General features: G+C 41.3%; 1 protein-coding gene across 4 annotated transcripts in view; it reads left to right on the plus strand.

Moving 5' to 3' along the window:
• LOC116055441 (guanine nucleotide-binding protein G(q) subunit alpha-like) overlaps window positions 1-14,444 on the plus strand; it is a 40,632-nt gene that overhangs the window by 15,613 nt on the left and 10,575 nt on the right. For 3 of the 4 annotated variants that reach the window (XR_004898879.1, XM_031307440.2, XM_031307439.2), the window contains 3 exons: window positions 8,324-8,508; window positions 12,127-12,281; window positions 13,588-13,716. Coding sequence is in view for 3 of the 4 variants with exons in the window: in XM_031307440.2 (XP_031163300.1) it covers window positions 8,324-8,508; window positions 12,127-12,281; window positions 13,588-13,716 (469 nt within the window). In the remaining variant the exon portion in view is untranslated. Of the gene's footprint in view, window positions 1-8,323; window positions 8,509-12,126; window positions 12,282-12,875; window positions 13,005-13,587; window positions 13,717-14,444 lie in introns of all 4 variants that reach the window. The other variant, XM_031307441.2, reaches the window with a different exon arrangement.

Below are 14,444 nucleotides of genomic sequence, written 5' to 3' on the forward strand. Positions count from 1 at the left end.
TTAAAAAATTGTCAACCCCATTCATATCAATGTGTGTACCATGCTGTGAAAAATGCTGCAGATGAACATTATAGGTTTATAGAACTAAAAACCCCCTTAAACAAATGTTTATGCTCCATTTAGTTTTAGTATAAGAAGGACTTGTGGTGTAAACCTGTACTGTAGCAGCCATCCCAACAATTTCTTTCCCCAAAGCTAGTCTACTGTATATGTATGCAGCCCTGAGCTTCTGTGCCTGGTAGATGAAAAATGGAGTTTCACAGTGTGGTACGAAGGCAAGACAGGTAGGTGTTTGTAGTTCTGCACTGTTTGTCAGGCGGCTCTGTTGGTTGAGCAAACTGATGTTGACACACCCAGAGTTTCGGCAGCTATGTGGCAGTCAGACCTGTGAGAGACTGCCCAGTGCTTCTCATGTCACCGCCTGTCTGGCTCTTTATTACAGACGCATATGGTCCCGTTAAATCCTTCTCATATCGCTTAATGTCTTAAGATTTATGTCTCAGGTCTACGGCAGAGGGTTGATAGATGTGAGACAAAGACAAATGTTTATTATTTAAAAAACAAACAAACTGTGGCTTGTTTTTTTGGATTGACTCTGAGACATACTAATGACCTGATCTTAATAAGCATAGCATATGAATAGCATAGAGTTGTAGCGCGTGTTTTATCAATTGAGTGCCTGTACGTGTGTGCATATGGAAATCTAACGGGTCTGGATACCTAAAAAAAGCTTTAAAGTTCTTTTGTATGTTTACACAGCTACACATCAGCGGTGGGCAAGTTCCCAAGTCTTGCACTAGGAAGAAGGAAGTGAAGTTGAAGACGGATCACAATTAGTTGAAGGGTTGCAAACTACAGCAAAACCTCTGTCCAGTGGGAAATACAGCTGTTCCAGTACAACTAGTTTTTTTTTTTTAGTTTTTTGAGTAAATAGGAACCAAGATAGGCAAAAGGATTGAATTGACATCTAAATCCTTTAGAAGGTAAAGTATGCCAGGGATTTTTTTTTTGTAAACTGGAATAGAGATCCTGTGCTTGCTGCCCCGCTCTCTGTCTCTTTCTCATTCTTTCTCTCAGCATAGATCTAGATGTGCTCTTATAGTGCACTTGCTCAACACAGACACATTATAAACATTCGAATGCAGCACAGGAAAGGCTCTGGTCCTCATTCTTCCGACCACCGTCATTAAGACAGTCTTTGAAGCAAGTAGATGAAGATATAACTGTAAATGAGGTGACCTGGACGGTTAATTGGGAGGTATCTAGTCAGTGCCTGGTGCCCACTAGTCTGTCTGCTTCGTTTTGAACTAGGAGATGGATGTGTTTTTAATTTTAAGGCCCACTCAAGTTTTGTAAAGATGATGATGTGGACCAAATATGTATCAGAAGCAGGATATTTTACAGTTTTAGAACAAATTTATAATTTTTCACAGACTCACACCAGCATTTGTTCAGGTGTGTTATTTTGCTCCGGCAAATTATTGTAAATAAACAACCCATTTATTAGTTGGAGAAATGGACGGAAAATGAAAAGCCTGCAACACAATACAAGAGCTGTGCAATAAATGTGGCATGTGATGTGTAGAGCTGGGTACCGAACTTCTATACTTTTAGGCAGCGACTGAATTGCCTCCATAGTATCGAGTATTGAAGAATACCTAATGTGAATACCTAAGGTAAATCTCATTACCGTCAGTGAGCCAAATAAGCATGCAGCATGGTTCTACCAAGACCTAATAATGCCTGTGATTGGCTGTCTAATGTTACACGTCGTAGAGGCATGCAGGAAAAAACACGACAGCACACAGACAAGGCTCACTTGTGTGTGTGCGGGCGAAAATAGCCACTAGACAGTCATTCAGTTCCTGTACAGTCAGACAGGCCTTCAGCACACCTTTCCCAACACTGAGCTGAAGTGGACATAGCTTCCTGTTTGATGTGCTTGGGGAAGTTTTAAGGAATCATTTACTTAGATCTCCCTTCTCCTCCACTCTGTCACACTTTGCACCTCCTTCCTTTCCCTCTGTCTCCTCGACTCTCTTTTATTCTTTCCCCTTCAACGTGGATGCCAAACTCTGCTTCAAGTTATTAATCTTCATGTAAACCCCAGCTGAAATGTCTACCGTGGCCTCCAGCTGGCCCGACCCAATGAAACAGATCTGTTTCAACAAAATTTTTTTTTCCTGTTCTTCTGAGTTAATGGTTATTTAGCAGAATGACTAATACCCCATTCAGTGCATGATGCGGGCAGAGTGACACAGTTCTCCCTCGGTTAACGGTCACGGCTGTGTGATTGTCGGGCTTCTCCTCATCCTGCTTTCTCCGGCTTGGCTGTGTTGGGGATTTCAAAATTGTTCAAGGTCTCTGGTAAGCCTGTATGGGACTCAGCACCCTAATGTTGTGAAGCTTCTAATTTATCAGCTTTTTATATGAACACACAAATTCATGTGGATTTTGTCTTACATGATTTTTGGCTGTGACATCATCTACAATATTGTCAAATGGTTGGTTAATTTCAAAATGACATTAGAATCCATTTTTACTGTGAGTTTCCAAACATGTGCATCAGTGTTAGACCTCAGAGAGTAGTTTTAGTTTTAAAGGTGAGCTCTACACCACGTCTTTTGGGATTATCTGAAGTTGGAGACTACGAAGACGGTTTGTAGTTTGGTCATAAACAACAGCGTGTCATGCCGTTCCTTGAATTTGTCTGGCAATTTTGGCGTCGGTCCTTACCGACAGATGTTCTGAATCGTCTTCTCTCCAGTTAGTCATTTTCGTTGGTGTCTTTGTGGGGTCTTCTTCTTCTCCCTCGTTGTTTGTTTACTTCTAGTAGTGACAGCCACAACGTCATCAACACATCCACTCGTTTGCTGTGAATTATCTGGACTACTGGCTGCATTAAATAATGCCCATTAAAACATTTGAATCTTATAAGCAACTGAATACCTAACTGTGGAATTTAAATACTTTCAAATTCAGATAGAAAGTGCAAATATGCAATACTCAGAGGAGAATAACATGCTTATAAGATTCAAATCGTTTTGTCCATTATTTGCTTTCATAACTTTAATTCCCATAGGCTGAGAGTAGAGGACTGGCTGAGGACGTTGTGGGGATTAAGAAATGCATGCTAAAGTTGCACGTTTGACTGGGCTCTGTGGAGACGTACTGAAGCCTATCAGCTGGTGCTTTCTGCCATGTATTTGAGTCCAGTACAGTAGTTGCCATGGGAACTAGCATTACCCCTCAGGAGTAGCTTCAGTGAATGTACAGTAGCTTGTCCGTGAGAAATGCTTCTGCTGGGTTTTCCAGTTAGTCACGAGAACAATGGGATCTGTTGAATTAAGCTGATCATGCCTGCAAGACATGCCCCCTCTTCTCTGGTTGTGTGTTTGTAAAATTCAAATACACACACACACACACACACACACACACACACACACACACACAGACACACAGACACACACACAGACACACACACAATTAAACAACACAGCTGATGTATCTATCCCATGTTAACCCTCATCATTTCTCTGCTTGGAAATTATGTAAGTAGAGAAAATGTACGCTTAGTATTTTTCTTTTCTTACTCCCACACATCCCATTCTTTTCAGCTCTTTAGTCAATGAGAAAGTGAACTCTCCTGTGTCTTAACAATTGCTATTTATGTCCCTCTCTCAAAGTACATACTCTGTCTGATGGGAAAACTCCAGTGTTGACCTGCTTTCCACAGTGAAAGATCCTGCCTGGTTAGAGGGCAGGGGGGGCTCAGGGCACTCCTTCACTCAACTGTGCTCCTCTGTCAGCGACGCTCAAACTTGACTCTCGTCATCCTTGGAAGACATTTCAGTTACTTTGCCTTGGGAATACCAGCTGTACTTTATCACACTAAGCATATTCCATTATCTAATCAGCCGCTGCAATTCTGACTACACAATGTGGCTGTAAAAATGATCAGTGTCACTAGTGTTTTTTGTTTGTTTGCTTTGCACGTTTCTCTCTTTTAAGTTTTTTTTTTTTTGGGCCTTTTCCACCTTTTAATTTTTACAGCTAGATGAGAAAGGGGAGAGAGAGGGGGAAGACATGCAGGAATTTGTCACAGGTCGGATTTGAACCCTGGACCTCTGCGTCGAGGCATAAACCTCTCAGTATATGTGCGCCTGCTCTACCCACTGAGCCAACCCAGCCACAGCACGTTTCCTTTTTTTTCCCAATTTGGTATTGCCAGTTGTGTGCAACTTTCCTTTCACTATTAAGTCACTCTATCGGACGCAGTGGAGGCTATAGACTACCATGTGTCCCCTTCAGTACAGTACACACAGTTTCACATCTGTCTTTGGATCTACTGATGGTTATGTTGGTCTCTCCACTGTTTCAGTCCACCGCTTTGGTCCGGACTGAAATATCTCAACACTTCCCAAGACGTTTTGTTCATATTCATGGTCCCCACAGGATGAATCCTACTGACTTTTCCTTCGAGCGACACCGTGAGAAGTGTCTCGACAACTGTTCAATGGATTGCCAAAATTTAAATATGTCCAACATTTTGGTTTATGACTATAAAATCCCTCGATATTAAAACATGACGATATTTCTTGTCGAGGTAAAAAATTGTCTCCAGTATCAGTACACAAGTGCAGAATTACGTAGGTACTACCGAGGACTGATTCACATTAAATCAAGCGGTGCCAATTTTCGGTACCTGAGAGTGCGTAAGCTTTTCTGTCCTCTGCATGTTTCACAGAGAGGCGGGCTCGGCTCTGAAACACAAACACAGAGGTGCGGTGCAGATGTCGCCTCGCTAGTTGTTTAAGTCACAGTGAGTCACAGCAATGCCGGTAAAGCTGTCACAAATGTGGTTACATTTTTTTTTCAAACTTCACGCAGGCAGCGTTTGCTGCAATATAATATAATAGCAAGATCGCGTCGCTCTTAACTTTACACTTCCGAGACAGACAGTGCACAACAGTGTTCTCTATGCCCTGGTGACAGACTGACAGGCTGAGGTTGTAGGGCAAGGCAACTTTATTTCTATAGCACATTTCAGCCACAAGGCAATTCAACGTGCTTTACATAAAACATTAAAGAGCAGTTAAAAACTCATCGTCATGAAAATAAAACAGGCTGAAATAGAATAAGATACAAACACAAGAATAAAAGTTAGGCTAGTGCAGTGTAAAAAATTAATAATTATTGGATTTAACAGGTTGTAGGGTGGAGAGAGGGAGGTGTTTTATTTTGTGTGGTGTGTAAAATGTTCTAAATAAATAACAATGTTTTAGGTAAATAGGATAAATAGGTTTGGAATTATTTTTACAACTGAAATGCATTTTTTGTTATTACAGAGGGAAAGTACCGGAAAAAGATACCATTGGATACCGGCACCGAATTTCAGGTACCGGTAAAAATGAACGGTACCCAACCCTACCCGCCACTTTTAAATTGTTCGTGTGGCAGCATTTTGGATTCCCGGTGGAAATGCCACAGTTATTAGGTCTGAAGAGGTTAGCTGTATAGGAGAAAAGCCATTTGAGTTTGTGGCAAAACCTTTCATAGTGCTCGTTTTAGAAAAGACTATTTTTCCAGTCATATTTCGTCATTGAAGTTTTTTTTAAAATAGTGTTAAAATCTTGTCTCGTACCCAATATCGTGTATCGTCTGGTCTCGCGTCACACCCCTACTAAAAATACTTGTTAAATGAACGACCTTCTCATGAGCCTCAGCTGTACTTATTGTGTTTATTGTTAATTATCAAATGTTAGCATGCTAACACAATAAACTAAGATAGTAAACATGGTAAACATTAGACCTGCTAAGCGTCATTGTGAGGATGTTAGCATTGTGATGTTAGCATTTAGCACAAAAAACTGCTCATAGAGCCTCTAGCATAGCTGTAGGCTCCTAGTGTTGTTTCACCTGCCAGCGAGGAGCTTCAGTCGTGGGATGATCCTGTGCTTAAACAGAGCCTACTGTTCATTGCTCTTAAGGACTTGATATATACAGCAAAATAGACATGCACGCAGTTCTGTTTATGCTACATTGGGTGGAAGTGTTCACACGTTTTTCAGCCTACATGGAAAATGTAAATCAAATAGGTTTTGTATATGTTCAAACAACATACTGTCAGCAATTTGAGGGGCATCACCATGCTGTCTTTTATCTTGTGATGGGCACTTTATACAATTTAACACATCATTTAATATATTCATGATGAAAATAATTGTCAGGACCAGTCCTAGTTGAGATCAGTAGAACAACGACAGGAGTGAAAAGTAGAAAACATGAGAATATGTGTAGCTAAAGCTGCAGTGACTCAGACTTGAATGTTAGGAGAAGTGAGATGGAGAGATGAGTGGTGGAGAGCTGGAGCAGGGTTGTTGAGGAAGAAAATGGTGGTGGAATGGGGGTGGAAAATAGGAGGATTGCTCTGGAGAGAGAGCTGCATCGTGAAACTAGAGATTGAGTTTGGGTTTAGACTGCTACCTTCCCTTGTCTTTTGATTGTTCCTCTTTAGTTGATGACCACAGTGTACAAAACTCTGATGCTTTCATCCTGACTCTGGCATCCCCTAAGCCTGGAGTGGTAGTTTGAATATGTCCATATAAAGATACAGAATCTGCTGTGGAAGCTTTCTTGAAAAAGGTAGAGGGTAGAGGGATCTGTGGGGTTCTGTGTATTTCTTTCTCTGCACGTTCAAGCAAGTTTTCTTCTCTATGACTAGGTATTTCTGTGTGTTTATGCCTGTGTGCATATGCATGGTCACTATGATACAAAATTGGACAAGTGAACTCAGTTTACCCGGCTCTTTGTTGAGTTGAGGTGAGCCGTGCAGCCCTCATGTGGTTACTCTGGGCTGCTCCACTTACCCAGACTGTCAGTCGGGCCTCTGTGGTAACCACAGCCAAAACAATGATTACATTACATTGTTACATTGCACATCTCAGGACACTAGAACCAAGATGACAACAGACAATGGCTAGACCACAATTTGAAGAAACATTTGTCCATATATATTTTAGTCTTTTGCTTTACATTCTTATCTAGAATCCCTTTACACAGGGTTATGGAACTCACATTTCTTGGTCACCGAAACTGCATACAAACAATTCTAAGTAACACTTAAGGATACTTTGAGTTTTTTTTCTTCTTTTTTTTAATATATGTACAGAATATTTTACTTTTTTAATGGAATAAAAAGGTAATTTAACGATAAGGGAATCAGAACCTGACACCATGTAGACGAATGACCAGTTCAGCTAAGCAGCCTGTACTGGTAAAACACAGACCCTGCGTTCCAATACCCATACTACTATACCATGTAGTATGCCAGAAAAAGATTTCACTATGTCCCAATACATAGTATGTCTAGTACGTTATGCCAAAAATACCAGGATGTCCTACTGCATCCGATTTTGCAGTATGCAGGCTAGCATGCTTCTCTGACTATTCTGACCCACAATCCTTTGCGCAGCATATATGAGCGTGAAAGTTCAAGCCGCAATGTTAGGAAGAAGTACTATGTCCCAATTGTATGCATACTGCATGCAACAGTTTGTACTTTGTAAGGGCAGCTGCAGTACATACTAAAAGTAAAAAGAAAAAGTGTGCGATTCGGAACTCAGCTAGAGGCTGAGTTGACATTGAGGTCTGGCCTGCTGCCTAGGGGCATGATGGTGTGGATTCCTTCACAGCCTTGTGTATCAGCAGCAGGTTGGAGGTGGATCGACAAGGCCAGCCTTTTGCAAAGACCGGCCAGTTTATTACCACAGAAATATGAGTTACATAAAAAGGCTACAATTTGACCAAATTAGTTTTGTTGACTTTGTTGAGAACAACTTACTTACTGCTTATTTGCTCATAAAAACACATTTGCTGACTACATTTATGTGAAAGAGCTCTTACATGATACCATCTATTGTATTTGTTGGACAAGGGTGGATGGATTACAGCTAATCTTTGGGTACTACTTTTGGGTGGTATTGGCCCATTTTTTTAAACAAATGTCTGAGTTGATTTCTCTTACACATGTACTACTGTCAATTTCTATCTTTATTTAGCAGGTTTCACATCAGACTCTAATTTTCCCAATTTATCTGCACACAAGAATTATCACCACGTCTCATTTCAGTTTTTTCTTTTCTTTCCAGTTGTAGGTCAGTAGTGTAGGATACTAAAACTTTCTGTCTTGTTCCCAGGTCATATCAAGGGTGGGAAGACAACCTTCGTACCTTTTCACACAGTCCGCAATTTCCTGCGTCCATTTTATGACCCATTTTCAGTTGTCGCCTAACCCTCTGTATCTTCTTATCTTTTTTTGCAGGTACTGGAGAGAGTGGCAAGAGCACCTTCATCAAGCAGATGAGAATAATCCATGGGTCAGGCTACACAGATGAGGATAAGAAGGGCTTCACCAAATTGGTCTACCAGAACATCTTCACCTCAATGCAGGCCATGATCCGTGCAACCGAGACCCTCAAGATCCCGTACAAGTACGAACAGAACAAGGTGTGTACTAAGAGTTAGGGGGAAAATATTGTGTATTGCGTGTAATCTCGCTTTGCCAGACCTTCCTCCACAGCGCTGCGGAAGAGGATCTGGCTTGTCTACACAGCATTCCGGGAGAAAAACATTCTCTGATTTATTGGCATTTCTTTAAACCAATCACAATCGTCTTGGGCGGCGCTAAGCACCGGACAGAGCCACGGTGCCGCTTCAAAATAGCCTCGGGAAGGAACTTGTTTTGGTGGAACGTGTACGTTCAAAAGTTGTTTTTTAGTCGTGCAAAAGAAAACCCAGATTGGAGCAATTAACCATATTCCTCATAAATCGACCGGAGTTTAAAATTCCAACACAAAGAAAGTGGAAGGTAACGGACATCGGCTGAAAAGAGTGAAATCCGGCAGAATTTCCGTCTGCAACGGAGCAATCCCGGTGTGTGCAGCATGTGATGTGTTATTGAAATGCACATCCCCATTTGTGGTTAAAGACCCTGAAACTTACTATGAGTAATACCATCCTACAGGAACACACTATTTTCTGCAGAAGTTGTGCAAACAGTTGGTTATTTCACATTTTAGATTTCTAAATTTCTTTATATTCTTGCTGGTTTAATGGACGGGGCTCATTTAGAACAAGGTGATGTCCTGTACTTCAGGATTTAGAAATGTTGGATTTATATAAACATTCATACTCATAACGACTACGTACATGCATCCACATGGACACACCCATACGCTTTATTGCTATGCATGGGGGAACATACACAAGTGCACACATACACATATGCAACACATGTTAAATGTTTATATAATCAGACACATTTCTCTAAGGGGACAATAAAGTATATAAATATGTATGAGAATGCAGCTATGTATTATCTGCTCAAATAACTAATGCACTTTTGGTAATGATGATATGTCCTTTTTTGATTTTACCTTTTTTTTTATTTTTTTTTTATTTTATTTATGCAGATTTTTATATATACAGGCACACATAATACAAACAAAAAAGACGGTAAACCAGACAATTAAGACACAACAAAGCAAAAAATAAAAAAACATACAGCCAGCACTTACTCATTAGATTTTACCTTTTTTAAAGCAGAAAAGCCTTACTGGGGACAGGGGTTGCAAGTTAGCTTTGTTGCATTGTGGGAAATGTAGGCTCTAGTTTTGCAGCATCAGTTTGATTGTTTTTTTTTGTTTTGTTTTTTTACTGTTGTAACGTTACGCTTTTAATGAATTTCCTCGAGATGAAATGATCTCACCTTAACTGAGCTAGAGTCGTCCAATGAAACATTATAAATGTTAATAGTTAAACTCTGTTTCATTTACATTTCAGACATTTAGCTGACTCTTGAATAGTAATTAGTGCAGGTACAGGTTCATTGTCTTCTTCATGGACACAAATGACGTCATATACCCCAACCTGCCCACTTCGTTCTGCATCAGCCAAACTGCTTGCTGCCCCCCCACAGCGAGGGAGAACTAATCACTCAACGAAATCCCAACTGTTCACTGTCCTGGCTCCCAAATGGTGGAACGAGCTCCCCATCGATATCAGGATGGCCGAAAGCCTACACATCTTCCGCCGAAGGCTAAAAACACATCTCTTCCGACTACACCTCGGATAAAAAAAATAAATTCTTGAACCTGCACTTTCATATGTCTCTTTGTAGCTTTGCCTATTTAAAGCTAATGTATCAGCACTTACTACTTGTTGTCTGGAGTTTGAACCTTCACAGTTGAAAGCACTTAATTGTAAGTCGCTTTGGATAAAAGCGTCAGCTAAATGACATGTAATGTAATGTAATGTAATGTAATGTAACGTCATCCAAACAACAGAGGCCACTCTGTCTTCATGTGAATTCTCATTCAATCTCGTGAAATGTCTGGCCACTGTCAGCTAGCCAGTAACCAGTGTGCAAACCACTGCGACAATAACCACATTCAAATAAATCCTAAATAAACTGCTGTTGTAGAGTGAACCGTGGCTTCTGATAATAACTCATCATTATAACTGAATAGGCCTGTCGCGATAGTCAATAAATCAATTAATCGCACGATAAAAAAAAATAGCTCGATCATTTTTCCGGCCGCGATAATTTCCATTTGCATGCTTTTTTTGTTTTCCTTGTCTCTCTCTCTCTCTCTCTCTCTCTCTCTCTCTCTCTCTCTCTCTCTCTCTCTCTCTCTCTCTCTCTCTCTCTCTCTCTCTCTCTCTCTCTACACCAAAGAGACTGGATGACCACTCTCGGTTCCTTAGCGTAACGAGGAGTGAACCCTCTTGTCAGTCGCGTGGTCTTTGTCAAGGGAGGCGGGACTCCTGGCGGAGAGAGAGAGACAGAGAACGCTAGTTGGGTTGAGAATTGGAGCAGGGTTTCCCGCAGCATTTTGCAGTTAAGGCGGCGTCAAAAAAAGAAGTATATGAGCGATATCCGCCGTGTTACTCTGCGTCCTGTTTTCTCCCTTTCATTCCAAACCACACAGTTGACAACCTGCAGGTGGAGGCAGTGGAGACAGGCTCGGATAAACGCCACGGGCTGCTGTGGACTTGTCAGTCTCGCAAGCGGTTTCAGGAAAGTGGCTGCATGTGTCAGACAATGCACAGAGCATTAACCGGTACAAGCCTACAGCTGTCAGTGTGTCAGAGAGGCTCCCGGACGATGAACTGAGACTCCGTTACCTGCTTGTCAAAAATTGCCACTAGCTAATGAATTAGCATGAGGTAAACACTAGCTATCGGTAAACAGAAGTGACATGGTGGGTGTGTGTGGGTGTGGGTGTGTGTGGGTGTGGGTGTGGGCGTGGGTGTGGGCGTGGGCCCCCCCCCCCCGGCCCCGCGAAGCTCCGACCTGCAGACAGCAGAGGAGCAAAAGAAAGACTGGAAAAACAGAACTATTTTGGTACAAACATTTACTCGCCATGTGGCAGATAGCCACATAGAAATAAATATAATTTATTATATTCTTTATTATTTAGTGTTTAATAAATAATTGTTAAATGTAGTACAGTCTGTAGTCTATCGCGCAAACACTCGAGGAATGCTGCAAACATTTGACAGCCAGTATGAAATGCCTGGAAGAACATAAGTGTCACAAACGGCAATTCCACAACTGTACAACAGCGTGAAAGACGACATACTAAAGGAGATCAAAGACATATTGTGGATATTTAAAATGTCTTCCAGTTCCAGTGTTAAATATTCTTTAGAAATAAAAGTTTATTGATCTTTGAAAAGGTGTACCTGCATTATTATGCCATTATCATTATATTAGATGAAAATGGTCTCAGAACGTCAATATTATCGTTTATCGCAATAATTTCTGGGACAATTTATCGTCCAGCAAAATTTGTTATCGTGACAGGCCTATAACTGAATCCAGGCCACATGCTATGTATTCTAGAAAGGGGGAGTTTAAAAGTGGGGCTATGTATGTAGTATGTATACTTCTAGAAATTTAGCACTTTCGCGGTACAAATACATTGTATTCCGCTGGACTTTTTAGTCATAATTGACTAAGAAAGCACCTGACACAACGCACTTTAAGATTTGGAGGCCACCACTTACAATCCTCAATTACTAAATTGACATGTTCTTTTTTTGTGTTACTTCTTCTCCTAGAATAATGCCCAGGTTGTACGGGAGGTGGACGTGGAGAAGATTTCATCATTTGAGCAGCCGTACACGAGTGCGATAAAGATGCTGTGGGCTGACCCTGGCATCCAGGAGGCCTATGATCGCAGGAGAGAGTACCAGCTCTCCGACTCAACCAAATAGTATGTCTATGATCTATTAATCTACTAGAATAATGATGATTTACTTTGTGTAGAAGCAGGACCACTGTGCAACTGTGACCTCTAAGATATCTAATGCAAAGTGATGAAATGGGTAAACAACAGTTTCTATAGTATAGACATGAGGAATGAAATCACAGATGCATTAAAAAGTTGTCAGTAGACTTTTTTCATCAGTTTTCTACCTGCGACAATATGCACTCGACCTGAGGAAGGGAAGAGAGTTCAGTCAGATGTAGAGAGTCGGGGAAAAGGAGGATGTCTGTTGGCAGGTTTATAAACGACTGCTAATAATATCAGAGCTAATTCCAACCTGCATTAATCCATTTCAGATTAATATGGCTCCTTAAAAAGTTGAGTATTTTGGAGGGGGAATTAAAGCATGTTATATGCAAGTAGATGTATAAGATACTGCTGACTTTATGCATATTTGTTTAAGTGTTTTGTAATTGTGTTATGTTTTTGACAGAAAGCAATTGTTTGTGTCTGCTCATTGCACATGCATTTATGTGGTCTCGTACTGTTGAGACTGGTAGCTTGCCCATCTTTGTCATATGTTCCCCTCCCCTTCCACAGTTACCTTAACGATTTAGAACGAATAGCATCAGCTGGGTACGTGCCCACTCAGCAGGATGTGCTGCGGGTTCGAGTGCCTACCACTGGCATCATTGAGTACCCATTTGACCTGGAAAATATTATCTTCAGGTACTGGTGTCAAGTGCTTCCAATAACGTCACTGGTTGGCTAGCTGCTCGACAGTTGGTCAGCCAGCTGGAAACCGCCGATGCCGCTATCTCCATCTACCCTGTGCTGCACAGCAGGGCTCAGCACTTTAACACATCCCTGATGGTACACTCTCAAAGACTGGCCTGAAGTACAGGCCCCAACCCTCCTGTCAAGTCTCACTAGAAAGGCAGTAATTTTTATTTTCACCCAGGCAGTGAAAGTTGGCCTCTTGAGTGCTAAATCATCTTCAAATTAAAAGTTCCTGCTTCCCTAAACCTTCACAGTGGGGAGGAGTGAGGGGGTGCCGAGGATAAGATTGAGGAATGTTTTGTCTTTGGGAGCTGGGCTGCCATCAAGGATGCAGCTAAATTTCTAAGAAAAGATTTGGGGGTAGAGGTACAAATTGTCACCTAATACCCTCATAACTCTTGGAAATGGTTTTCTGTGGTTACATCTGGACTGATCCACTTGCTTTTGGAGGGGGTGTGCTGTATCTGCTGTTATGCTTCACTTTCTCCTTCCTCCCTCTTGCCTTGTCTTTTGTTGTCCTTCCTGTCTCTAGCTATCTAAGTGATCTGGATCGTATTGCTGAACCGTCCTATCTACCAACCCAACAGGACGTGCTTAGGGTTCGAATCCCAACCACTGGGATCATAGAATACCCTTTCGACTTGCAAAGCATCATTTTCAGGTAGAAGAAGAACTAAAGTACTTTGACTAACCCCACTTCTGTTTTCATTTTAAAATCAAAAAGGCAGTCTTAAGTCTGAATCAACATGTTTATATGTCACCTACAACGATGTTTTATTTCCCCATTTTGTCTGAATATGTTCCCAATCCATTCTGTTATTTGCAGTATATGTAATGTGCAATGTTACAGTAGAATCTACCAGAGCTGAATTAAAGTCGTCGATCATAAAGGCCGTTTTTTTACTTAATAGTTTTTCTTTGTAGTACAGACACACAGCCTCCAGGACTTGGCACAGAGACAGTCTTAGGACCCGCCACCAATACGTAGAGCAGCTTCCCTTCCTCCTCTTCTTGCAAAAAAGAGAGAAGATGAGGAGATAGAGTTGGACCCAGGGAACAAGAGTGATTACAGAAGAGTGTGAATCGATAGGAAGCCATCATGTCAGCCCCCTCCTACGCTTGGCAAGGCTAGAAATAACTCTGCTTGCAATGAGGTTGTGCTGAAGAGGTTCCCAGCAGCCCTGCTGCAGCTAGCCGATAGGCTCTACTCTGCATAGCTGTGCTGCTGATGGTGAATCACTACATGCTGTCAATGACATCAATTTTGTGTTAACAGCCCGAAAATACAAATATGAAGTGGGAATGAATGTAAGGTGTCAGGTTTTATTGGAAAAAGAGAATGATTATTGAGGTTTCTTAGTTTAGTGATTTATGAGAATGAGATGTCAT

Source organism: Sander lucioperca, chromosome 11 (genome assembly GCF_008315115.2).
Source record: "Sander lucioperca isolate FBNREF2018 chromosome 11, SLUC_FBN_1.2, whole genome shotgun sequence".
In the NCBI taxonomy this organism is placed as follows: domain Eukaryota; kingdom Metazoa; phylum Chordata; class Actinopteri; order Perciformes; family Percidae; genus Sander; species Sander lucioperca.